This window comes from Ictidomys tridecemlineatus, chromosome 10 (genome assembly GCF_052094955.1).
Source record: "Ictidomys tridecemlineatus isolate mIctTri1 chromosome 10, mIctTri1.hap1, whole genome shotgun sequence".
Lineage (NCBI taxonomy): Eukaryota > Metazoa > Chordata > Mammalia > Rodentia > Sciuridae > Ictidomys > Ictidomys tridecemlineatus.
Genome location: NC_135486.1, coordinates 17,510,739 through 17,535,302, shown reverse-complemented (window position 1 = coordinate 17,535,302; position 24,564 = coordinate 17,510,739). Strand labels below are relative to the sequence as shown.

Genomic DNA, 24,564 nt, shown 5'->3' with positions numbered 1-24,564 from the left:
AATTCCCAAATTGAAATAGTTAATATTTTTGTCGTGAGAACATCAGTGGTTGTCAAGAAGTATTATTCTGAAAGTTTCATATCATGACATACTTTTTTATTTTTTTCTATTTTATACTTTACTGTTTCCTTCATAAAATACATATATACATTTTCATTAGTCACCATTGCATTACTTCTTGTTTTTCCAAATAAATCTATTGTCATAATTCTGTCTTTTGACGAAGTCGTATCAGAAGTTTGAAAATATTTATATTTTAATTTTCTGTGCTTTTGACCTCTAAATGAATTTGTTTGCCAACTGTTCCAAATATGTGTTAGCAAAGTAGATATTTTCTTTTTTTGGCTAATTGTTTAAAGGTACTTTCAGTACTAGGGAGTTTAATGGATGTGTTTATAGAGTATTTAAAATTTTGAGAGCTCAGCTTTTGCTAGATGGAATGATTAGATTGTGAGCTTCTACAAAGTTTTGCATCTCTGCTAGTTCTTGTTTTTGTTTTCCTAGATACTTGTTATATTGGCAATTTTATGTTTTTTCATTCATTAATACTGAGAATTATCTTCAGGTTTAGGAATGTATGAAACACCCCTCTTCCTAGCTCATGAAGAAGAACCTGGTGGTCGAAGTGTTCCCACTACTCCTCTGCAAGTAGCAGCCCCAGGTAGATATCAAAGACAGATTAGTAGATTTTATGTTTTATTGGTAACATGGAAGCATATTTGGCTTAAAATGTAATATGCCACAAAGTTAAGATCTTAATTCCTTTTCTTTTTAAAGTGACTGTATTTACTGAGAGTACAACCTCTGATGCTTCAGAGCATGCCTCTCAGTCTGTTCCAATGGTGACGACATCCACGGGCACTTTATCTACATCAAACGAAACAACAGCTGGTGATGATGGAGATGAAGTATTTGTGGAAGCAGAATCTGAAGGGTAAAAGTTTGTTTTGTTGTTTTTGCCTTGCTTTAAATTCACTACATTTTTATGTTTACTTTTTTCTTTTAATATATATCTTAGTTGTAGATGGACACAAATATCTAGATTTATTTATTTACTTATTTTTATGTGGTACTTGAGGATTGAACCCAGGGCCTCACACCTTCGAGGCAAGTGCTCTTACCACTGGACTACATGTTTACTTTCTTTTAGCCAGGAAACCATCTGTTGTGCTCAGTTTTCAGTATCATTTTACTACATTAAAAAAAAATTAACTGAATCACATATTTTGAAAGGCTATTTTGGATATAAAAGTATATTTAGAACTTGGAGATTGTTATAGGAGGCAATTTTTAAGACCTTTATCTCCCTGAAAATTGCATAATGTAAATAAAAACAATATTTCTTTAAAAGTACTAGTACCCTTCTGTTAATATAGCTGCTTAAATTGCTCTCCAATTCTGTGAAAATTGGGAATATTAGGAAATGACTCACTTTCCATTTAGTAGTGGGCTCTCAAATAATTCTCACTCTTTATTTACGAGCTTTTAGACTTTGGTGTCTGAAATACTGGTTTCATAAAATTTAAAGATTTTCTGGTAGTTTTTAAGACATTACAACATTTTTAACACATCAGTTATAAAGAAGGCTTTACAAAGGAAGTATTTGATGGCAGGTATTTTTTTTTTAATCCAAAGGAAGTAGAGTAATTTAATGGAAGGAGCCTAGACAAATTAACTTTCAAGGTGAAACCTAGTTCTTTATAATAGGAAAAAAGTCAACTACTTCATGGTCAGAAGCATAAGAAGAAGTAGAACCCAGATTTCCTGAGGAAAAGCAAGGACTTTGTTTTATTTTGAAACATTTCAGATAAGCCAAGTCTAGTCTATAATACAGATCTGTGTTAATCTCTACGATTATCAGGAGGTTACAGATGCTACTGAGAGCACTAGTTAATTTTAACTCCATACTTCTAGTAGGCCACTTTATATATGTCATTTCCAATCTACTCAATATTCCTGCAAAATATTATTTTCCATTAATATTAATGGTAAAGATCAGACTCAGCTGTGTGAAAATGTATTTGCTTAGGCTGTACTCCTGGGTAACCAGCTGGTGCTAGGTAGAGTTGAAGCCTTGATTTTTAGCCCCATGTTCTTTACATCTCACCCAGCATTTCTCAGCATTGGCACACAGTCCTCAGAGATGTCTCTCAAGTAAATTGTTACTAATGACTGTACGAATATTTGCAGATGATGAAACTGGAGGAGATTCAAGTTATTCTTTCACTCTATCTCCCTCACTTGTTTTTTGAATGAGATAGAAAGATGGAATTATAGCCATTGAGCAAAGAATTTCACATCCCCATAACTTGTTTTATCTGAATGACAGCCCATGGTGGTTTACTGGTATATTGATAAAACTTATGACTTGTGAAATATTTTAGTACTCTGCTTTCCTTAAAAAGTATTTTGGGGTTTGTCAAAATCTATATAATAGATTATCAATGCTGATTATCAATGTGAGAGCTAAGTGTCAAAAATATAAAACATCCTTGTTAACTGCCCCCCATCTCAGAAAAGGAAAAACAAAAACTAAAATTAGAACATGCCCTTGTCTTGGTGAGAAAAAGAATGAGGAAAGCAGCTCATTTTTCCACTGCCCCTTTAAAAAATATATATGACTACTAACAGAATCTGTGATTTTTAGTTAATTAGGAGCTCAGGGTTAACTATATCAAAAAGAGTCTAGGAAACATTCCAGAATTCATTTTATGTCTTCTAATCAGTTTTTGTTTCTTCTTCTTTTTTTTTTTTTTTTTTTTTTCTGATAGTATTAGTTCAGAAGCAGGTCTAGAAATTGATAGTCAGCAGGAAGAAGAACCTGTGCAGGCATCTGATGAGTCAGACCTCCCTTCCACCAGCCAGGATCCTCCTTCCAGCTCTTCTGTAGGTAAGTCACTGCTCTTGATTACAGTACAACTTTATTATCATTAAAGGGAACTTGGTTTATATTTGTTATTATTCTAGTATGCCAGCATTGATAACCAGAAACATGGCTACCATGGACCCACTCACGTTTCACCATAATGTTCCATAGAAACCTTGGGTCACTTCCTTAGAAGTGCTCCAGGGGCATAGGGGACACATGTACTGGAGAGGGTGCTAAGGACAAGTTCTCCAGACCTACTACCACTGTTTGAACCAGCAGCTTCATTTTTGTTTGTTCTGTGATAGGGATGGTTGAAGGGTGGGGGCTTTGTTGCTTTAGAAAATATGTTTGAAGTTTACTGGAGTACACGGTTACAGAGTTTGGCTTTTTATGTTTTTGATTATGCATCTCTCTGTAATAAGGCATTTCTGTAATTTTTTAAAAAACAGCATTTATTGAGCAATGACTGTGTTTCAGGCAGTATTCTAAGTCTCTTAAAAATATTTACTCTTCTGATTCTCACAACAATCCAGTGTGGTATAAAACCCACTGTTTTAAAAATGTGGAGATGGAGATATAGGAAGATTGAGTAACTTCTCAAGGTCACATGTAAGTGATAGACAAGCCAGCATGCAAATTCAAGAAGCTCAGCTCTGCAGATTTCACTCTTGTATATACATTATACTAGCATATCTATCTCAAAATTTTCAGGCAGGGAGTCACCTGTATTATTTAAGAAATATAATACTCTATCCACCTTGATTATTTTCATTTTAAATTTTTTATATAAAGCAGGAATCCTGAAACTGCCATGGAAACCCCAAATTTTATGGTAAACCTGCTTTAAATCTCTGGATGTCTTATTGTGAAATATCACAATTAGAAATAATGTATGTAAATTATACAAATCAATATTTTGTACACAGAAGACTCAAAAAAATGTAGCTGTCATAATTAACAAAATTACTGAGGTTCTGGACTCCCAAATTATATTTTGATGATCTATGACAATTGTTTTTTCTCAGTAGTAGAATTGATAATAGTTTTAAGATTGCAATCTCTGAGAAAATATGTTGTTCATTATGAAATTAGGATGTCTTTAAATTTCTTTGATAATGTAAACTGTACCTCCCCATCCAAGCAGTTATTCATTTGGTCAACAAATATTTGAGTGTCTGCCATATTCCAGGCAATTTCACAGAAAGTGTCTCTTTTAGTAAAGACCTAAAAAAGGGGGAAGGGGATCAAAGCTGTGCAGTGGTTGGAGGAAGAGTGTTCTGAGATCAAAATAAATCACAGATGCAAAATTTATAAGACATCGAGTAGTGTCTGATGTGTTCAGAGTCTGCAAGGAGGTCAGAGTGGAGACACAGTGGGGTGAGGAGGATAGATCAAATTGATCTTTGTGATTGCCTTGGGATTCTCAGGTACAGAAAACTAACAAAGGGCTTCACATAAAGTAATGGTGTGATCGACTGTCAGTTTGGCTGCAGTATATAACTGAAATGAGCAATGGACAGAAACAAGGAGAAATTTTGGAGGCTATTTCAGTAATTCAGGATAAAGAAAGATGGGTTGGACAGAATTACAGACGTAAATTTGTGAGAAGTAGTCACATTTAGGATATATATTTAAATTGAGCTAGCGGGATTTACTGATAATTGGATTGAAGGTATTCAAAAAAGAGTAGAGTCAGATAGGACTTATGTTGTGTTAATAATGATCTGTCTCTGCAGCACCTTACATTCTGTTTTACAATGTATTCCCTGCATTTACTACCATGTCTGATAGATGGGTATGAATGAAAAAAGTCAGACCTTTTCTTTTTTACTATAATTTAGTGGGGAGGTGTTGCTTTGTTTTTTTTTACTTAAACATTTTTTGTTTGTTAAATGTCCCTTTGTTATTATAAAGCACAACTTAAATATTGAAAGCTAATGGACACATCTTTATTTTATCCATGTATTCATTTAGTAACTTTTTTGCCATTGTAACTGCTTTCTTAAAAATTTAACAAGTTTTTTTAATATGCTTTTCTTCTGTTTTCTTAGATACCAGCAGTAGTCAGCCAAAGCCTTTCAGACGAGTGAGACTTCAGACAACACTGAGACAAGGTGTCCGAGGTCGTCAGTTTAACAGACAGAGAGGTAAATTTAGACAGATATATGTACCATAGAAATAAAATGGAATGTGTGTTTATTCTTTGTTGATTTCTTCCTTAAGTCTGAACTCAGATTTGAAAAATCTAGTATTATAGGGTTCATTTGTAACATCACTACTTTATATCGTAAAATAATTATGCTGAACAACAAATGAAGCTTTTCGTCTTTGTTGTGGTTAGTCAAAAATGTAAAATTTTAATATCTCCATGTCTTCTGATTAACTATCAGATTGAAATTATATCATTAAAATATTAATCTAAGTATTCTAATGATTTCCACTAAGCATGTGGGACTAACAGTTTTATATCCATGGTGCTTAGATACTTTAATGAAAATAATTGTGTTCTGGCGGAGCACAGTGGTGCATTACTGTAATCTTAGTGGCTTGAGAGGCTGAGACAGGAGGATCTCGAGTTCAAAGTCAGCCTCAGCCCTAAGAACTCAGTGAGACCCTGTGTCTAAATAAAATACAGAATAGGACTCGGGATGTGGCTCAGTGATTGAGTACCTCTGAGTTCAATCCCTGGTACCTACCCCCACAAAAAAAAAAGAAAAAAAGAAGAAATAATTGTGTTCTAGCTGGGCTTAATGGTGCACTCCTATAATTCTAGCAGCCCAAGAGCTGAAGCAGGAGGATCAAAGGTTCAAAGCCAGCCTCAGCAATTTAATGAGGCTCTAAGCAACTTAGTAAGGCCCTATCTCAAAATAATGAATAAAAAGAATTGAGGATGTGGCTCGGTGATTAAGCACCCTTTGGGCTCAATCCCTAGTACCAAAAAGAAAAAGAAAGGAAATTTTGTTCTAAAGCATTCCTCTTTTTTTATTCTTTTTCTTTCTTATTGTTTCCTTTTACAGGTGTAAGCCATGCAATGGGAGGAAGAGGAGGAATAAATAGAGGAAATATTAATTAAATTGTTTGTAAACTATAATTCCTGTGAATAAAATTGTCAATCTGTTTTAGTGTAATGGTTGTCGAGTTGAAAAACATTTTTGTATTTAAATTGGTATGCTTATCTCAACACTCTTTATTAATAAAATGTATTTCAATGTCAAAATTGATCATCCTTTTCTTCATTTTAATTAGATGGCTCTTCCTTTGCCTGTAAGTCTAAGGACATTTGTACCAGACTTTGGAGAGGGTCTTCCCGTCACGAGTAGTGACTGCTCTTGCTGTTCTACTGGGCACATTGACGTTATAGTATTGATCTAAATGAAAGAGAAATTATTTTTTAATTAAAAAGAATATATATGAACTAAATTGTATTGATGACTCAAAATATAGCATTTAACATTTGTACTATCAGAAATGTTTTTATTACTTTAGTGTTCAACTCTCCTTTTTGAAATAAGCATTTAAGAATACGGTTTTTCTGAAAATAATTATTTTAACCTTTTTTAAAAAATGTATTTTGGGGCTGGGGTTGTGGCTCAGCAGTAGAGTACTTGCCTAGCACGTGTGAGGTGCTAGATTCGATCCTCATCACCACATAAAAAATAAATAAAATGAAGGTATTGTGTCCAATTACAACTAAAAAAAAATACATTCTGATGCCATTCATATTATAGAATCATAAGAAGAATAAATTAGATTTCTGCGCTTTTCAAAATAAAATTAGTTTCTCAAGAATGTCCTTCTTATTTCATGGCATCTGTTAAATGTTCCAGATGATAGAAGTAGAATACTGTTTTAGGCATCAGTTTTACCCAAGTAATTGTATATGTTATAACATCACAAAGGGTAGAGTAGAACTGGATTTCAGTCCTATCACAGTTTAACTGAAATTAAAGCAAAAATCTCCCCTTAATAGCAGTTAGAATAAGAATTATATCATCTTCAGTCACCAGTGCACTAGGTGTTTTAATTATATTTTCACAAGTGAGATCAACTTGAGCAGCTAAAATTTTCCTTAAGGACTTACCCTTGGAAAAGGCATAGTAGTCATATCCATCAGGTCGTCTAATGTTGGGCAGTGTTATAGCTGAGGTAACCACATTTGGAAGTCCTCTCCACATCGTACTCATTTTAACTTCATTATGGAGGGTACCTGCATTTTTAATGAAAGGTGTCAGATTAAAAAGCAATATCTAAAAAGCAATGTCTAAGAAAGAGCTTGACAAACAAAGGGTTTTATCTGTTTTCACTGAGTAGCTCTGTTATTTAGGTGAGATGTTAATTTCAGTGCTTCAGTTTTTGCCCTCTGATAGGCATATAATCTACCTTTAAGATTGTCTTGAGGATTACAGATTTGTATAGAATGCTCTTGGTAAGATGTACTTCATATATGACACTATGGTTAACTTGAATAAACTGCTTTCCTTGCCCTCACATAAAAAGAATAAACTGGTCTTTGATTATTCACTAAGGCAAATTGATATATTTTGCATCAATAAACTTAAAATTATTAGGGCAGTGTGGTCTGTTTCTTAAGGTTTACTTTATAAGGAACTAGTGCATCTACTTCAGGTTTAGGAATTTTAAACAGTTAAAACGTTACCTTTGTCTTGATAAGAAACTCTAACAGGTGTATAGTGAATTCTGATGGTGTGAGTTTGAGGTCCTATAGCCCGTTCAAAGCGACGTCTCCTGACCTGTGCTGCATCTCCATACACTGAATAATTTATAACAGGCCTTCTTCCAGTGCACTTTCTAACAGGTTCTTGTTTATAAACATACTGCTGAACATTGCCACCTGTTGTATATCAGAAAACCATACAGAATATGAAAACCATAGAATATGTAAAGTTGATATTAATCCACCCAGAAAAAGATGGAAAAGAGCTTTTGTAGCATGAAGGAAATCAACTTGTTTTTCCTTAAAAAAAATATGATTAGATATTAGTAATGGCAAAACAGTCACTGAATCATGAAATACATGTTGAATAAGTAAACTAACCAAAAGTAAATGAGGATGTTCTTTATCTCAGTGACCTGAAAACTCAGATGAACTACATTGTGCATGTCAAGAGATCTAAATACTTATTACTGCCCTCAGTTTTTAGCTTTTCATTGAAAATATTTTATTCTAGCCATTAAAGATATCTTTTGACAGTAAGCTCAGTAATAAATGACAATACTAAGTAATAATCAATTCTTTAAAATGTTTTGTAATTTTTGTCAATTATATAATACATACCTCTCTTGAAAAAATACACAGATTCGGGCCTGTCCTTATATTTAGCTACTGAAAGAGCTGCCACAATTTTTCCAGTTAGTCCTCCAAATCCTTTTACAATTTGTTTAGGATATCCTGCATCTTGCACATCATTGGTGAAACGCCAGTACTGAGAATCCTGATATTTAAAACAGCAAATTATGTTTAACTCATTCTTAAATTTAAGTTATAAGGAGAAGATGTTAACTTAATTGAATGTTTGAATACCATTAATAATATCAAGCTTGTGTTATTTTGATGATAGAACTGTTCATTAAAATAAAAGAACCCTTCTGAACTGGAGCTTAAAGTGATTTACATTGTAATAAACTGCAGTTACTATTTGCTGATTCTGTAGCAGTATAGTTTTGTTACCTTAAAGAAGAACGTTTTTCCTTCACAGTTGCATCTAGTAAAAACAGTATCAATGGGTGAAGGAATACCCCAAACTTCAGTAATTCTGCGAGGTGGAGGTGGTGGAGTGAATGGATTTAGCATCCAGAAATAATGACCTAAAATTTAAAAAGACGTGGCAACTTATGTGCTGAATAATATCCCCAAAGAAACCAAAATTTTCAAAACTTTAGTGATAATCATAAAGAAAAACAGACTATGTTAAATAGGTCTGACTGAAAGTATAGTAAGATACAGAAGGGACTTATTAAAATATTTCCAAGTAGAAATATTCTTAAAGTCTGAAATTTAACTTAAGCTTTGAAATATTTCAGTTTTATAGTTTTTATTGAAAGAGACTTTTGGCTTTGTAACTTAAAGAGAAAGTCACCTTTCTGGATTTCAGTGTCTTTATCTTTTAGAATTGAAGGATTAACAACTTAATGACTTCTAAAATTTCCATAACTTCTATGTATGATTTGCTTCTTTTCAAATTTAATCTATATATGTTTTAAGAAGACTGGACTAGCAGGGGGTCTGCAGAAAACATAGTAATTGCTATTCTCTTGGTACTCTTTCACAAGGAGTAAAACTCCTTTGAAAGCATCACAAGTGAGATGTTATTTTTAAAGATAGAGCAAAGCCTGCAAAGCCTGATGTCATTTCATATCTGAAGTTTAAATATTAACAGTAGGAAAAATCTTAATAGTATTCACACATCTTCATGTGTCTGATTTTGTTAATCCAATATTTGGGATATTACTCCCAAATTCTCACTTTGTGAAAGTGGGTTTATCAATCAAGTTCCCCTCTAGAAAGTTCAACCCTACTTGCACTTTGGCTTTGGCTTTGGCTGTCTTAAATGCTGTAACTATTAGAATAATAGGAAGAAACAGAAGTATGTACATAGCTCACCTCGAAATGCAACTAATGTCCCATTGCGCAAAGCAGTCAGTCCATCTACTGGTCTGCCATTGCATAAATTGGTATCATCTAAAACAAATAAGCAGAAAAGTAATCTGAATGAGAAAACTATGTTCTTTTCAAATCCTCTGTCAAAGGATTGCTTCCTACTTACCCAAGCTCTTAAAAAGCAGTTTGAGGTATTTACATTTCAAAAGTGAAAAAAGGTGGGGGCTGGCTCAGTGGTAGTGAGCTTGCCTAGCATGTGTGAGTTGATTTCTCAGCAACACATACAGATAAACGAATGAATAAATGTCCATCAATAACTAAAAATTGTTTTTAAAGGGAAAAAAAAGGTGATGTTTTATAATTCCATCTTACCTAAGGATGATACTATTCAAAAAAAAAAAAAAAAACATTTTGAGCCAGGATTGGCCAGGTTATCTTGTTGAATTGTTTTGATTTTTGGTTTTGTTTTTTCTTTTCTTTTGGTACTAGGGATTAAATTTGGGGTGTTCTACTACTGAGCTACATCCCCAGTTCTTTTTTGATTTTATTTATTTATTTATTTATTTATTTATTTATTTATTTTTGAACAGGGTCTTGCTAAGTTGCTGAGGGTCTCAAAAAATTGCTAAGGCTAACCTTCAACTTGCAACCCTACTGCCTTAGTCTTTCTCAGCTGGTATACCAGGTATGCACCACTGTGCCAGGCTGGGCCAGGTTTTCGTTTTGCTTTGTTTTTCCCAAATATTTTTTAGTTGTCCATGGACCTTTATTTTATCTGTATGTGGTGCTGAGAATCGAACTCAGTGCTTCACACATGCTAGGTAAGCACTCTACCACTGAGCCAGAACCTCAGCCCAAGTTTATCTTGGTCTTCATATAAATTAGGCATTTATTGGATGTTTGAACTGATGTTTTCAGTCATTGCTCTTTGGGTTGTTTTGGAAAAGGAAGTAAGAATTTTTGCTTTGCATTGTACTTTCTTTATAAACTCGATTTTGTGTGTGTGTGTGTGTGTATGTGTGTGTGTGTGTGTGTGTGTGTGTGTGTGTGTGTGTGTGTTGCTGGGGATTGAACCCAGGATCTTGTGCATGCAAGGCAAGCCCTCTACCAACTGAGCTATATCCCCAGCCCTCAAATTTTTTTGACATTCTATGTACTTTTAGGAGGATGTGCTAAATTCCTAACCATAGGTTATTACTTGACTTTCTAAAGACTGGATAAGTTTACTTGGATTTTTCCTCTGCTTACCTATAGGGAAACTGTAAAAAGTTTGGGGCTCTAGATAGTATGTGTATCTCAGAGTAATACTAAATTAGGGCATTCTAGTTCAGATAGATATAAATTAATATTACCAGTTTTTAAAATGAAAGTAATTCTATTACCTAAAAGCAGTGAGTGGGAGCTGATGCCTTGACTGGGTCCTCTCACTATGTGATCAGTGCCTGGGATAACTATAGGAGTTAGCACAGGAGGCCTGGGAATCATGTGTGGTTTTTCTCCTCCGTCACCTTCTGCATCTTCATTATTTGGATTAACTTCAACTGTTTCTGAGTCTGGAGTTTGCTTAGGGCTGCTGGTGGTTTGGAGCACGGATTTTGGAGAGGTAGGTGGTATTGTTGTCTTGGGGGGAGTTGGTGTAGTTTTTGGTGTTTTCCCTTTCGGTGAGCTTGGCTTTTTGGTAGAAGTGGGTTTTTTGGGTGCTTTGGGTGGCTTTTTTGTAGAGGTGGGCTTCTTGGGTGCTTTGGTTGGCTTCTGGGGTTTAGGAGTTGTTGCTTTAGAATCAATAGCTGTGTCTTCTGGTCCAGGGGATTCTTCGGGTTCGTTCCTACTCTCTTCGGTTGGTGGTGTTTTAAGAGTAGTAGTTTTGAATGATGAGTCCTGAGTGGTGGGTGTTACTTGCATGGTGGTCCTTGCTATTTCGGATTCAGTTGTTTTTTCTTCTGCTGTGGTTGCTGTCTCTTTCGTTGTAATCTTAGGTACAGCAGCGGTTGTCACTTCAGGAGTCTTGGTTGTTGGTACAGTGGGCTCCTTGGCACTGTTGTCAGGAGCTTTTGGTGTGGGTCCTGCAGAAAACTCAGGAGTTGCTTCAGCAGGAGTCTTGGGGGTAGTGGGAAGCTCCATGGTGGTAGCTGGAGCTGGTGTCTTAGGAGTAGTAGGAGCAGGCTTCTTGGGGGTGGTGGGTGCAGGTTCCTTGGGGTTGGTGGGTGCAGGCTCCTCAGGGGGGGTGGGTGCAGGCTCTTTGGGGGTGGTGGGAGCAGATTCCTTGGGGGTGGTGGGTGCAGGCTCCTCTGGAGGGATGGGTGCAGGCTTCTTGGGGGTAGTGGGTGCAGGCTTCTTGGGGGTAGTAGGTGCAGGCTCCTTGGGTGTGGTAAGTACTGGCTCCTCCGGAGGGGTGGGTGCAGGTTCCTTGGTGGTGGTAGACTCCTTGGGAGTGGTGGGTGCAGGATTCTTAGTGGTGGTGGGTGCAGGCTCCTTAGGGGTGGTAGGTGCAGGCTCCTTGGGGGTTGTGGGTGCAGGCTTCTTAGTGGTGGTGGGTACAGGCTCTTTGGGGGTGGTGGGTGCAGGCTCCTTGGGCGAGGTGGATGCAGGCTCCTTAGGGGTGGTGGGTGCAGGCTCCTTGGGGGTGGTAGGTGCAGGCTCCTTAGGGGTGGTGGGTACAGGCTCCTTGGGCGTGGTGGGTGCAGGCTCCTTGGGCGTGGTGGGTGCAGGCTCCTTGGGCGTGGTGGGTGCAGGCTCCTTGGGGGTGGTGGGTGCAGGCTCCTTGGGGGTGGTGGGTGCAGGCTCCTTGGGGTTGGTGGGTGTAGGCTCCTTGGGGGTGGTGGGTGCAGGCTCCTTGGGGGTGGTGGGTGCAGGCTCCTTGGGGGTGGTGGGTGCAGGCTCCTTGGGGGTGGTGGGTGCAGGCTCCTTGGGGGTGGTGGGTGCAGGCTCCTTGGGGGTGGTGGGTGCAGGCTCCTTGGGGTTGGTGGGTGCAGGCTCCTTGGGGGTGGTGGGTGCAGGCTCCTTGGGGGTGGTGGGTGCAGGCTCCTTGGGGGTGATGGGTGCAGGCTCCTTGGGGGTGGTGGGTGCAGGCTCCTTGGGGGTGGTGGGTGCAGGCTCCTTGGGGGTGGTGGGTGCAGGCTCCTTGGGGGTGGTGGGTACAGGCTCCTCAGTGGTGGTGGGTGCAGGCTCCTTAGTGGTGGTGGGTGCAGGTTCCTTAGGGGTAGTGGGTGCAGGTTCCTTGGGGGTGGTCAGAGAAGGATCTTTGGTTGTAGTTTCAGCAGGAACTTCGGGTGTGGGTGCCAAATCTTTAGCAGATGTTTTCTCTGCACTTCGAATCTCCTTAGCTGAAGTAGTCTTCTGTTTCTCACTGGTGGAAGTCTGTTGGTTTGTTACAGTAGTCTCTTTAGTTTCAACTGTTGTCTCTTTATTGGCTGTGGAAGATGTCTTTTTGGATGTATCAGAGTTAGGCGGAGGACTGGGTTTAGGACTTTCTGGCTTTATTGTTGTAGTCTTGGGAGATGTGGTAACTTTATTGCTTTGAGTGGTAGGAGTGTCAGGAGTTGGGGTGAGCTTGGGATCGCCACTGTCCAGGCCACTTCCAGCTTCATCCACAACTGGTGGTTCCTTTTTAGGTTCCTTTTTAGGTGGTTTTTTCTTGTCATCTTTTACTAAGGAAAAAACATACATCTTGTTATTTTTTAAGTTTTTTTTCTTTTCCCCTTCAGTAGTGACATAAAGATCCTTATCACTGACTAGTTGTGTGTTTCTGGACATATTGCTAACTTTTATAATTTATTATAAAATGGTAATATTCAACCTCTCTTCTGCTTTTCTTTTTGTATGTGGCTACATTCCCAGTCCTTTTTTAAAATTTTTGAGACAGGGTCTTGCTAAATTTTGCTGGAACTAGGCTCAAACTTGTGATCTCACTGCCTCAACACCCCCAGTCACTCATGCCACTATAACCAGCTCAAAATATATTTGGGGGTTACTTTAGGGAATGAAAATGAATAGATTTAAGCCATTCTGAAGTCACCAAAATGATCAGTAATACTAATTCATCTTTTTACATTAATGTTCTTTCTCTTCATTTTCCCCACCCCCACCCTTATTGCTCATTACACAGTGCTGCCCTTTCCCCCTGGAAAACTAGTTCAGGTAACTTGTATCACTACACCCATTAACTCAGGGGCCTCTGCACTTGCCTCTGGGAATGGGCCTCATTCTTCCCATAGGTTCCTGCTGAGCCCTGTTCCCATACATAGAGCTAGCTATTAGTGCTCTCTTTCCCCTGCTCAGCTAAACTTGACAGTCCCAAAAGAGGAGATTAGGATGCCAGAGCAGCAAAAAGGAGTTCCCAAAGTAGCTACCCAACAGGAGAACTACAAAGCCAAAGGGCACTTCACTGAGATGAATTCCATTTAACAAATATGTATTGCATTTCTACTCTGTGCATTTCTATTCTTGGAATGACTCAAAGACTAAATATCTGGCTATTTGGCTAGAGAGGATGCTTCACAACCACCTAGGAAATAAGAGTTTAAAAATTCAGTATTTCCTAGAAAAAGAACCTATTTTAGAATTTCAGGAAATAACAAAGAGAAGAACAGAGGCAATCTCTTTTCAGGAGATAAGAGCATATTCTTTAGCACATTCTCTAGGAATAAATCATCCAGATATAATTTATTAGGAAAATGAAGAGTATGTGTAAAATGTGGACAATATATTGCTTTTCTGAAGAGGTTTATGAGAGGAGGAAGAGGGCTCTTGATTATTGGTAAAGCACTTAAAACAGTATAAAAATGTTTGTTAAATAAGATAAAGCTGGGGGAGGACACACAAAAACACAAAGAGGAGGAAGGGAAAGAAAGAAAAACTATCGGCAGACAGGAATCTCAGTACAACATGTCATCTCTGGTGCCATCCTGTGGTTCCACAGTCACTGCTACAGCATCTTAGCTTTTGCTTTCAAGAGTGGCTTCTTAGCTGCTTTGCACTAATTTCCTGTAGGAAGTATTCATTTGGTACTTTCTAAAATTATTTTTATGAAGTTTTGTATCCCCACCCCCGCATAATGAAAATATCTTCATTCTACTAACACGCATTACTTCTTAAAAATCATTGTTAATATGGCATTGATATAGTCTGTGATCTTTATCAATGCTCAAACCTTTGGGTTTCTTCTGTAATTCTTTATTAGCAGCTGAATTTTTGGAAGACTTGATTTTCCGAATAGTTGAAGAGGAAGAGGAAGAGGAGGAGGAGGACTCTTGGTTTTCAGAAACAGAATGTTCTATAAAATAAAAAGTTTGATCACACCAACTATGATTTAAAACAAAACAAAAAAAAAGTTGCCAGTTCAAATACAGTAAGAACTGCTGATAACTGATCTACATGCTTGTGTTCTGCCTTTATTATATGATCAACTGCTTTTTAATTCATCTGTTGAAAGCAAAGTGCCCTGGGTTTATCCACTCACTACCAATATGACTTTCAACTTTCCCACATATGCCAAAATTTCTCAGGAGTTAATTACTCTGCATAGAAAATCATGGGTTCCTTTTTTTTCCCCCATTTTTTTACAGCAAGATTTATTCCTTCTTATAACTTTAACCTAGATCCTTACTGGATTTAGTAAATATAAAAAGACTATATAGATAAATGCCTGGTAATTTATACTTTGGTTTAAACTGACTTAAAGCAGGTAAACAAAAAGTGTAATGAGCCTTTCATGACTCATAAGATTAGCCTCTGAGAATACTTTATATTGGTACACTACAGGTTATTTCATCTAGGAAATCTCCTGTAGTTACCTTCTGTCTTCTTCCTACCTTCTGTTATTTCCTCTGATTCTATAACTTTCTTAGTCTTCTTTTTTGGTGATTTGGGTGAACGTTTGGAGGTTGATTTGATGGTTTGAGATGCTCCTGGAGGCGGAGGTGCAGTCTTTGAAGGTGGTGGTGTTGTGGGATTGTGCACTGAGGCCAAGCAAGACAGGTCAGTTAACATCTGGTTTATGATCATCAGCAATGCTAACTGTAAAAAGCATGAGTGCATCTGTCTTCAAGAGTAGATGCTGATAAAATCCAGTGCAGGAAGGCTCTAGACCATAACACAGAGAAGTCCAAACGAACTAATTCTGAGGATGCATTGCTGTAAAATATTGATTCTCAAACTGTAGTAGGTTATAGCAGAAGCAAAGTCTCGGGAATCAGTAGACCTAAATGCCAGTGCTAAGCATGCACTATTAGGACCTTGGGCAAATAGGCTAACCTCTCATGAACTTTTCTCATCTGCAAACTGAGATGTTTATTCAAGATTTCTGAAGGTGTTTGCCCACCTTAAAAAAAATTGATTGTATGAGCTTCATCCATTGTGCCATCCTTCCATGATTATAAAAATAGTACTGCATGCAGATGGCAGGGTATTTATGGTCTTGAGGAGTATAATAATTATACTTTTTTGTTTTCATATGTATTTGAATCAAATGACGCCAGTTAATGTTTTCGATTGTCAAAGTTCTACATAAATATTATGAAAATTTCGCACTTCCACATTATACTTTTCCTTCCCAAAGATAAACAAATGTTAATTATTCCATGTGTATCTTCTTAACCTTTTATCTGCCCCCACAAACATACACACATACACAACATTTCTCCTTTTCATGTCTAAGAGTGAAGACTTGGAACATTTTTGATCAATAGAAACCAGAAGAAAAGGAAAGGGACTTTGGGAAGGTAAGGAAACAGCAGTGGAGGCCCTCTGGTAGAGAAGAGTTGTGATCCATCCTCCTGCTCCCTCCAAACATCTCAGAACTCTACTGCTCCGTGAACCGACCACTATCCCTCTCCATCTTCCTTCTCCCACCCAAAGATGCCAAGTATCCCACAGAGAGGAAGAGCTCCGCTACATACCAGTTAGCCATCTTGGACAAAACAGCTTCTTGAGCTCAATAGCATCAAAAGCACTTGGACAGCTATGACTTCCTTCAGTTCTTGAACTGTTAGGATTTCTAGATATCTAGATGCCTATAAGCAGTATCTAGAGCAAACCCTGAAATAACTTGACAGCGAGATTTAGGATAGTTTGCCATCTTTTAAAAGCAAAATACTGAAACTGTAGGTGGCGCCTTTATTTTCAGTGGGGATCCTGACATCCACTTGAATTCTGTAATTGAAGTTGACTGGCTTTGCTGTCATCAGTTTTTGTCATGAGTTCTGCCTAGACCTCAAGTCCTGTACACTTGGTGGCATGAAGTAAGGCCTTTATTTAAATGTTCTCTCAAGGCTTCAGGACTCTCTAATCACCTTCCCTCCTTCCATCCTCCACCCCAAATAAATTCTTAGGTATTTTCTGTCTCATAGCCAAAGCCATTATCAGGATAATGAGTAAATATGTATCTCCCACCATGGGGCCTTCTGAAAGCTGCAGGAGTGCTGAGCTTTGAGTTTTCTGATTATATGGGTGTTGTCTCTGTTCTTTTTGGAATGCTTTCCAGTGAAAACACTGAGCAGCTAGAAAATATCCCTCAACTCTGCTGATTAACAATTTCCACTGTTTCCCCACTGTTCTAAAGAAGCAGGAAGTACAACCTTGTTTAAATAAAATGATAAGATTATGTAAACATGCTTATTTTCACTATGACTTCCACAGATAGCCTCATTTTTTCTTTTTCTTTTTTATTTATTGTTCATTTATTATTATTATTTTTAAATTTCAGGTATCCTCATTTTAACAAAGTATGATTTAAGAGCAAACATTCAGTCATGGAAAGAAATCGATTAGGTAAGTGTATTTTAAAACAAAATTTTTTTTTTTTTTTGCAAAATCTAGAGGATTTAATTATACTTAGAGTATTCCTTCAGAACTTATGACCAGGGAAGAAGATTTTTAAAAGAAACTATCTCTTTTTATTGACTTTATTATTCACAGGCAATTGTATAGAAACTACTGAGGGGACCTTAGGAATGAATGGGAAGTTACCTATAACTGACAGTTAACAACTTCTTAGTAGATTTGCCTGTAAACATAGTGGCTTAAACTAGTTCATAAATTTATTTGTCCAAAATATGTATTCAAACACTGACGGCCCAAAGGACAGACGATTTTGTAGAGTCAGTACCATTAGGATGAGACAAGAAATCACCAAGTGAGCTGATTACTATTGATTTAACTTGAAATTGAACCACATCAGAAGGAAAAAAGCTTATACACTCAACCTCTGTCTTCTCCATTACTCAACCAGTGATCTCTTGTGCTCCTGGAGCAATATCTGGGGCTGCAGTTATTGGAAGATATTTTTCTTCTTTAATTCATCTTTGTAGAGCAAAATTATTATTAAGCAGCTAATGCATTAGTAAAATCAAGACCCTAGGTACACTGAGGTTAGACATCATCAGTGAAGCTAAAGGCTTCAGATCTGGCTATACTACTGAGAAGCATTGCTGGGTACCATGATGCTTACCTTCTTCACAGAAAGTCTCATAGTCGGAACAGCACTTGCCAAACTTCTTACATTGGGAGTCACAGTCACACTCCCTCCCTCTCGAAAAGGACTCGAAGCAGCGACCTTTACAGGAAAGCTCTACCCGGAGCAAAACAAACACATGAATTAATGATACAAAGCCATACTTATGCATTTGGTAGCCATTTCCCTTCTGATAATTGACTAGAGTTCCAAAGGTGCATTTCTAAGTCTTTTATTTGGAATTTGAAGTACATCATCTAATAAACAATGGATGATGTCCCAAATGGAGACAACCTAAGTCAAAAAAGAAATATGGGTATTTGGGAAAATGTCACTTGTCCTTCAAGGTGCTAAGGGACACCCTAAGGCTGTCTGAGCCATTTACATATATGAATGCTGGGAACCTTTCATATGAGTTCCTTCCATCCCCCCAACACCATTGCTTTGTAATAGGTTGAAATAAGTTGAACACTCAAATTTTATGATAATATTCCAAAGAGCTGGTTCAATATAAATGAGTCACTGTTGAGGCTCAAAAATAATTGATAATGCAACTAGGCAAGGTATGGAATTGAAAGATTTCAGCCTAATCTCATGGTGTGGACTATGTTAAGAGAAGCCTGCTCATTTCAAAATCAGCCTTGGGTGGAGGTACAGAGACTTACCAAGGCCTACCTGAAATCATTTTTTTACCCAACACATAAACTATACAACAATATTCACCAGCTTCACATGCAAATTCTAAAGCAAATATGACTTTTACAAAATGATAATTTTCATAAATCGAGTATGAAATGTTTCGAAGTTGATAGCAAAATGGCCCAAAATATGTTCAGGTGAAACACCATCAAAATCTAAAATTCAGACCCTTTGGGTTTTAACTGAAACTCATCATTAAACACTGGTGTTTCAAATTTAAGAGTGTCTTTTTCAGGTAATTTAAAAATATGTTAATATGAAAAACTCAGATTGTAGACAAGATTATTGTATGCCCAAGAATCCCTTTGATGAAGCTATGGAGAGGCCCCTCACTAAGCAATTACCCCTGTGTCAGTTAAAGATCACACATTGCTATTTACTAAATGACTCCTGAGTCACAGTATGAAATCTTTATGTAAAACAAAGGCATTTTACTGGAAGTTAGTCAAATAATTTTGTGCAAGTGACATATTTCCAGGCGTCCCTCCACTCCCCAGTCATCACAAGCTGTCATCCCATCCTTAGGTACAGTGACTGTGACATTTATGCAAGTGAAGGGAAAGGCACTTAAGCAAAGGAAGTGAAACAGAGGGAAAGCCACACTGCAAGGGGGCACAGGGGAGGCTCAGGGAACAGTGCTATGCGACAGCAGAGACGGGACTTACCTACAGTGCAGACTTTCTTGAAGTCAGGGCAGCACTCCATGTAGTGTTGACAGTTATAATCACAGTTGCAGATGGCATCTCTAGAATACCCTTCCCCACATCTCCCTGCACAGCTTGGTACATCTAAAATCATACAATACTAGGGTAAACATGGCCAAACCACTTTGAGAAAGGGAGAGAACTAATACGGAAAATAAAGCCAATGGGTGAGGGAGAATTTTATCAACTAGAAAATGTTGAGAATGATGGCTATGATTGATGACAAATGGTGGATCTCATGGAACCTTGATCTTGTCCCTTTAGTTTTCACTAGACTGAAAAGATAAATACACCTTTGACAACCAGGCAAAGTAAGGGCTTTGTGTGAAGCGCAGTATTCCTGGGGGAGGGGCAGCCACTACAGCTGCTGTGGCCGTGATGACCACAAGCTGCCATTTATTGAGCCTCTCTGGGCCAGGTACAGAGTAATACATTGTCTCTAATGCTTATGAAAACGTTTCCAGGAGAGTCTTAGTAGCCCTTTTAGATATAAAATGCCAAAACAGAAATTTTAATAACTTCCTCAATGGCACACAGCTACTTAATCGTTCCAATGTATATCTATTATAGGCCAATTACCTATTAATAGGTCAAAGACCAACTAATTATTCACACTGATCTCTTAAACTCTTTTAAGTATTCCTTAAAAGAGTTATTATTATTATTATTATTATAATATATTATTATTATTAATTATTATCCCTGGATAATAGATTATATGGTCACTCTAAGTAAACAACCCATCCAGAACTTGAACTCTGACATACCAGATTCTAAAACCCAAGCTTCTCCTACCCAGTTATGTTGCCTCTTATTCCTGATGATGAGTTTAAAGCAAGCTTGTTGGGACAGTACACACTTTGCTAGGTGTTCTCCTTTTTTAGTGGGGACAACAGAGAACCCTTGAAATAGCATCTGGGCATGAATATGAAGGTTATGAACAGAGTCTTTCTGGGCAAACTGTATTAAAAGCATAATTATCCTCAAATATTTCTAAAAGCCATTTGGAAAACAACACTTCAAAAGCCTCCCTGAGAGAGAACCACAGGAATGGAACAGTGGAATCCATCTCTGCAATAGAAATTGGCAGGTGCAACGTCCTAAATCCAAAGAGAGATGTTGCAACACACTGAAAAAATCTCAAAAGAGAATCCAGGAATGTTAAAGTCTTAATATGCAAATAAACAAGGAAGAGTGGGATAACTCTCAGAACTTTTGCATACATATATATGTGCACATATATAAAACTGCATATATAGTGTATGTATATAAATACATATATTATATATAAAGAAAAAAGAATGAGAAGAGGTTGAGAAGGCAAGATAAGCAGACAAAACAACACCAAAAGATTGTTCTTTTACATCTAGCAGATTTCTGAAATAAGAAATCAATTCTCTTTACCAGAAAAAATTAATTTTCATAGATGATATGTCTATTTTATTTTTTATTACTATTAATTACAACCACTAATTCTATTTATTCAAAAGAAAGTGCAACTTTCTGTGAACAAGCAATTATATCAGAAAGGAAAGGGTGATTTAGGTAATGTGCATCTTGGAACACCATTATGAGAGAGCCGTGGGGTCTAAGGATACCAGAGTGGCCATCAATCCAGATTAAATACTTACATTTGCTTTTCTGTGTTTGTGTTTTTGCAGTACTGAGGTTGGAATCCAGGGCCTTGCATTTGCTAGGCACGCTCTACCACCAAGGTACATCCCTAGACCTGGTTTGCTTGTGTTTTTTCATCTTGTCTGAGTGATTCCACACCTATGCCTACACAAGCAATAATCTCTCATGTTCAGGTTTCATGAGAATTTTAGCTATTTTACCAGAAAAGTCTGCTTTGGCCAGGCATGGTGGCACACACCTGGAATTCCAGCTACTTGGAACAGCTGGGACAAGAAGACCACAAGTTTGAGGCTAGCCTCAATAATTTAGAGAGACCCTGTCTCAAAAGAAAAAAATAAAATAAAAGGGTCTTGATTGTTCTTGGTGGTAGAGCATCACTGGGTTAAAAAAAGGAGGGGGGAGGAAGGAAGGGAGCGAGGGAGGGAAGAAAGGAGGGAGGAAGGAAAAGAAAAGAAATGTTAACTTTAAAAAGGTAACTTCATGGGGTTGAGGCTGTGGCTCAGTGGCAGTGCATTTGCCTGGCATGTGTGAGGCACTGGGTTGGATTCTCAACACCACGTATAAATAAATAAAATAAAGGTCTATCAACAACTAAAAAATAAGACTAAAAAATTTAAAAAGGTAACTTCATGCTGGGTGAAATGGAGCATTCCCAGCAACTCAGGAGGCTGAGGCAGGAGAATAGAAAGTTGAAGGCCAGCCTCTTTTCAAGGCCCTAAGCAACTTAGCATGACCCTGACTCAAAATAACTAAAAAGCTAAGTTGCTTTTACTATTTATTAATAGTAATAAAGGGCTAGGGATGTGGCTCATGGTTAAGTGCCTCTGGAGTCAATCCCCAATACAAAAAAAAGAAAGAAAGAAGAAATGTAACTTCACAATAATGATCCTGAGTCTTGATTTTTCTTCTCTTGGGTTTTATACATCAAATGGAATGAAAGGGGCTAATCTAAAGCTGGGAACTATTATCACTAATCCACCTAAAGCTTATGCTAGAGAACTTTGCAAACATGATTAGCTGAATATATCTTAACCCTCTCTAAAAATGAATAACAAAAATTGTTCATCTAGGACTGACTCTGGGGAGGACTATGAATGGTTCAATATTATAATACAAAATGGCATTTGTGGATGCTTCAGTTCGTATTTGGATGAATAATTCTGATAAGAAAGAAAGAATGCTTAATACTAATAAAATGCCACATGAAACATTGTAAATGTTCATGTAGTAGAATACCTAGGTCTACAAGATGCCAAATAATTTTCTTGGTGGAAAAAAAGAATAGTTAAATTTGTCAAAATATAGGGGGGAAATGTGACTTAAATATTGTTCTTTGCAGTTATTTTGGAGATATTATAGAGTTCCAGCTTAGTTTTGCCATGTAAATGTCTGAATTTTTTTAAACATTTGGGGGCACCATAGGAATAATGACTGCAAAAATTGTTTTATACCAAAACTCAGAGCTGGGATGCAGCTCAGTGGTAAAGCACTTGCCTAACATGTGTAATGCGTGTTAGGCCCTTGGTTCCAGCCCCAGCTTTGCAAACACAACAACAGCAACAAAAAAGCTCAAAACTTCCTGAAAGATTTCATTATGTAGGAGAAAAGGATGAGAATTCCCAAGCACTTACAAATATATTACATGTTTTGCATAACTTTAAGTTTATACTCAGTATTAAACTCAAGCAAATATCAATTTTTGAAACTCATTTTTCTTGTCATAAAGATAAAAAACTGAATGCTCATCAATAGTTGTTAAATAAAAATATTTTTGATGGTTAAGGTACCTTGAGATGAAACTTGCTGAATCAAAAAAACAGAAAGTAGCAGCAACAAGCAAATGGGTAGTATTTTCCACTCCATGGTTGTCTTCCGGTACTGTACCCTCACTGGAAATAAAATAAATGTATCAGAAAAATGCTCTTTAAACTCACCATCAAATAAATGTGTGTGTGTTATACCCAATGTTTCAGTAACTTTCAAAATACAGTTTAATAATAAAGCCTTTCCATTCTTGAACCTTTCATCAGCAGGAGGAATTCTATAGAAAATATTTGATCACTACATTTCCTTTTAGGCAGAACAAGTCATCAAGTCACCTCAATCACATTATTGAGCACTTTAATATGTTAGAAACCAACAAAATAGAAAATGGGCTTATTTAAAAACTCTATTCCAAGTTAGCATGTACTTACAGAGTAACCTTTAAATCCTACAATGGGAAACAAAATAACCAGCTTCAGTAAAATTTAACTTAATAAACATTATGGAGTTACTACTCTGACTTTTTCTTAACTCTCAATATGAATTTATAGGCTTCCAACAGGTGTATTGCATAAATATTATCCTTTTCAAAACTCTCCAACTACTATCCTTATAAATCTTTCTCAAGCAAGCACCTTAAATGAAAACACATTTAATCCCACAGAGCAAGTTAACTTTGACACTTACCCGTGAAAGGACAGATGAATTTCTCCAATGTCCTGGAAGTCTTATATATCAGTGCAAATACATTGGGATGAACCAATTAGTCCAAAGGTTAGACAAAATCAACAGTGACAACCTATGAAATCAAACTTTCCTCATTTATTGGAAGACAGCCCAGACGACTAGACTTAGGCAACATCTGGAAAACACTTCCATTAAGAAAAATGACTACTACAAAATAAATTTAGATTTATTGGCCAAAACACATTTCTAATTTCTAAGTGAAGTGAACAAATTGTTCTGAGATGGTAAATCACTCTGGCTGGCTTTGACTAATGGATCAAAGTAGCAAGTTTAAAATAGTCAAAAGCTGGTAGACTTAATACCAAAGATGGTATTAAAATTTATCTTCTGTTAGCTTGTGGCATAAATTTTCTAAATTTGTACCAATAAATCAAATGTACATGTCTTGAGTGTTTTCATTTCCACTTTTCCACTAAGCACAGAATATATACTGTCAATTACCTACAGGTAAATCATCCACAGGGCAAGGTAGTGGGAGGGTGGGCTCTGCTTAAAAACTATATAGCTATTTCCCTTAGCTCCATTTAAGACCAGCAGTGTTTGAAAAGATTTTCTAAATTACTAATTTAACTTCCTTGCCACAGAAAATGTGAACCATCAATCATACAGAGCTAAATCAGCCTGGCCCCAGGCTTTATCCCATTTTGATATGGAATATTCCTGTTCAAATCTTACCTACAACACAAGTCTCACTCATGTCCTAGCACCTCCCCCAAACCTTCCCAGATCAATCAAAACCACATCTAAAATCATAGGCAGCAAATATGTTTCATTGAAATTATCTGTAACTTTGCCTTCCACCTACAAAAGACTTTGATTTTTCCCAAAGTCAACCAATACCTGTATCTTAATTCTATTGCCAACTTATAATCCAGTGCTTCACCACGGTTGTCTATTTATACACACTCAGCATTCAAACTGATCTAGCCTGGATTCTGCCCTGTACTCTGTTTAGTAGATGCTATATTTAATTATCATGAAATACCTTTAAGTAAAATATAATCATCCACATCTTACACATAAGAAGATGAAGTGCCCCAACTGAAGAACTTGTGACCCATCCAAGGATCCATGAAGA

The 24,564-nt window shown here is 37.1% G+C and overlaps 2 protein-coding genes across 9 annotated transcripts in view; one reads left to right on the top strand and one right to left on the bottom strand.

Moving 5' to 3' along the window:
- Positions 1–6,086, top strand: part of Tpr (translocated promoter region, nuclear basket protein) — a 60,682-nt gene extending 54,596 nt beyond the window's left edge. For both annotated transcript variants that reach the window (XM_040276979.2, XM_013356167.3), the window contains exons 48-52: positions 566–661; positions 778–934; positions 2,772–2,890; positions 4,921–5,016; positions 5,887–6,086. In XM_040276979.2, the coding sequence (XP_040132913.2) occupies positions 566–661; positions 778–934; positions 2,772–2,890; positions 4,921–5,016; positions 5,887–5,942 (524 nt within the window). In that variant the 3' untranslated portion in view covers positions 5,943–6,086. The remainder of the gene's footprint in view (positions 1–565; positions 662–777; positions 935–2,771; positions 2,891–4,920; positions 5,017–5,886) is intronic.
- Prg4 (proteoglycan 4) lies at positions 6,039–23,512 on the bottom strand. 7 transcript variants are annotated; one of them, XM_078022485.1, is made up of 13 exons: positions 23,427–23,508; positions 22,763–22,864; positions 19,302–19,424; positions 17,935–18,054; positions 15,299–15,445; positions 14,638–14,760; positions 10,871–13,135; positions 9,492–9,569; positions 8,559–8,695; positions 8,166–8,322; positions 7,527–7,721; positions 6,951–7,076; positions 6,039–6,237 (listed from the first exon to the last, which is right to left on the bottom strand). In XM_078022485.1, exons 2-13 carry the CDS (start codon positions 22,836–22,838, stop codon positions 6,140–6,142), a joined length of 3,645 nt encoding a protein of 1,214 aa, XP_077878611.1. In that variant the 5' UTR covers positions 22,839–22,864; positions 23,427–23,508; the 3' UTR covers positions 6,039–6,139. The 7 variants fall into 7 exon arrangements, with proteins under 7 accessions (XP_077878611.1, XP_077878610.1, XP_077878614.1 ...); XM_078022484.1 differs by having other exon boundaries at positions 6,039–7,076; positions 23,427–23,511; XM_078022488.1 differs by lacking the exon at positions 19,302–19,424 and having other exon boundaries at positions 23,427–23,509.
- Between the last annotated feature and the right edge of the window lie 1,052 nt (positions 23,513–24,564).

What these genes read in the sequence shown, in the direction of transcription:
- Prg4 (XM_078022484.1), bottom strand. Translation starts at nt 22,838, where the DNA reads ATGGAGTGGAAAATACTACCCATTTGCTTGTTGCTGCTACTTTCTGTT. An exon ending in ATCAGAGGAAATAACAGAAG is followed by an intron (nt 14,761 to 15,298) that starts GTAGGAAGAAGA and finishes TTTATTTTATAG; the next exon opens with AACATTCTGTTTCTGAAAAC. An exon ending in TGTGTATTTTTTCAAGAGAG is followed by an intron (nt 7,722 to 8,165) that starts GTATGTATTATA and finishes GATATACAACAG; the next exon opens with GTGGCAATGTTCAGCAGTAT.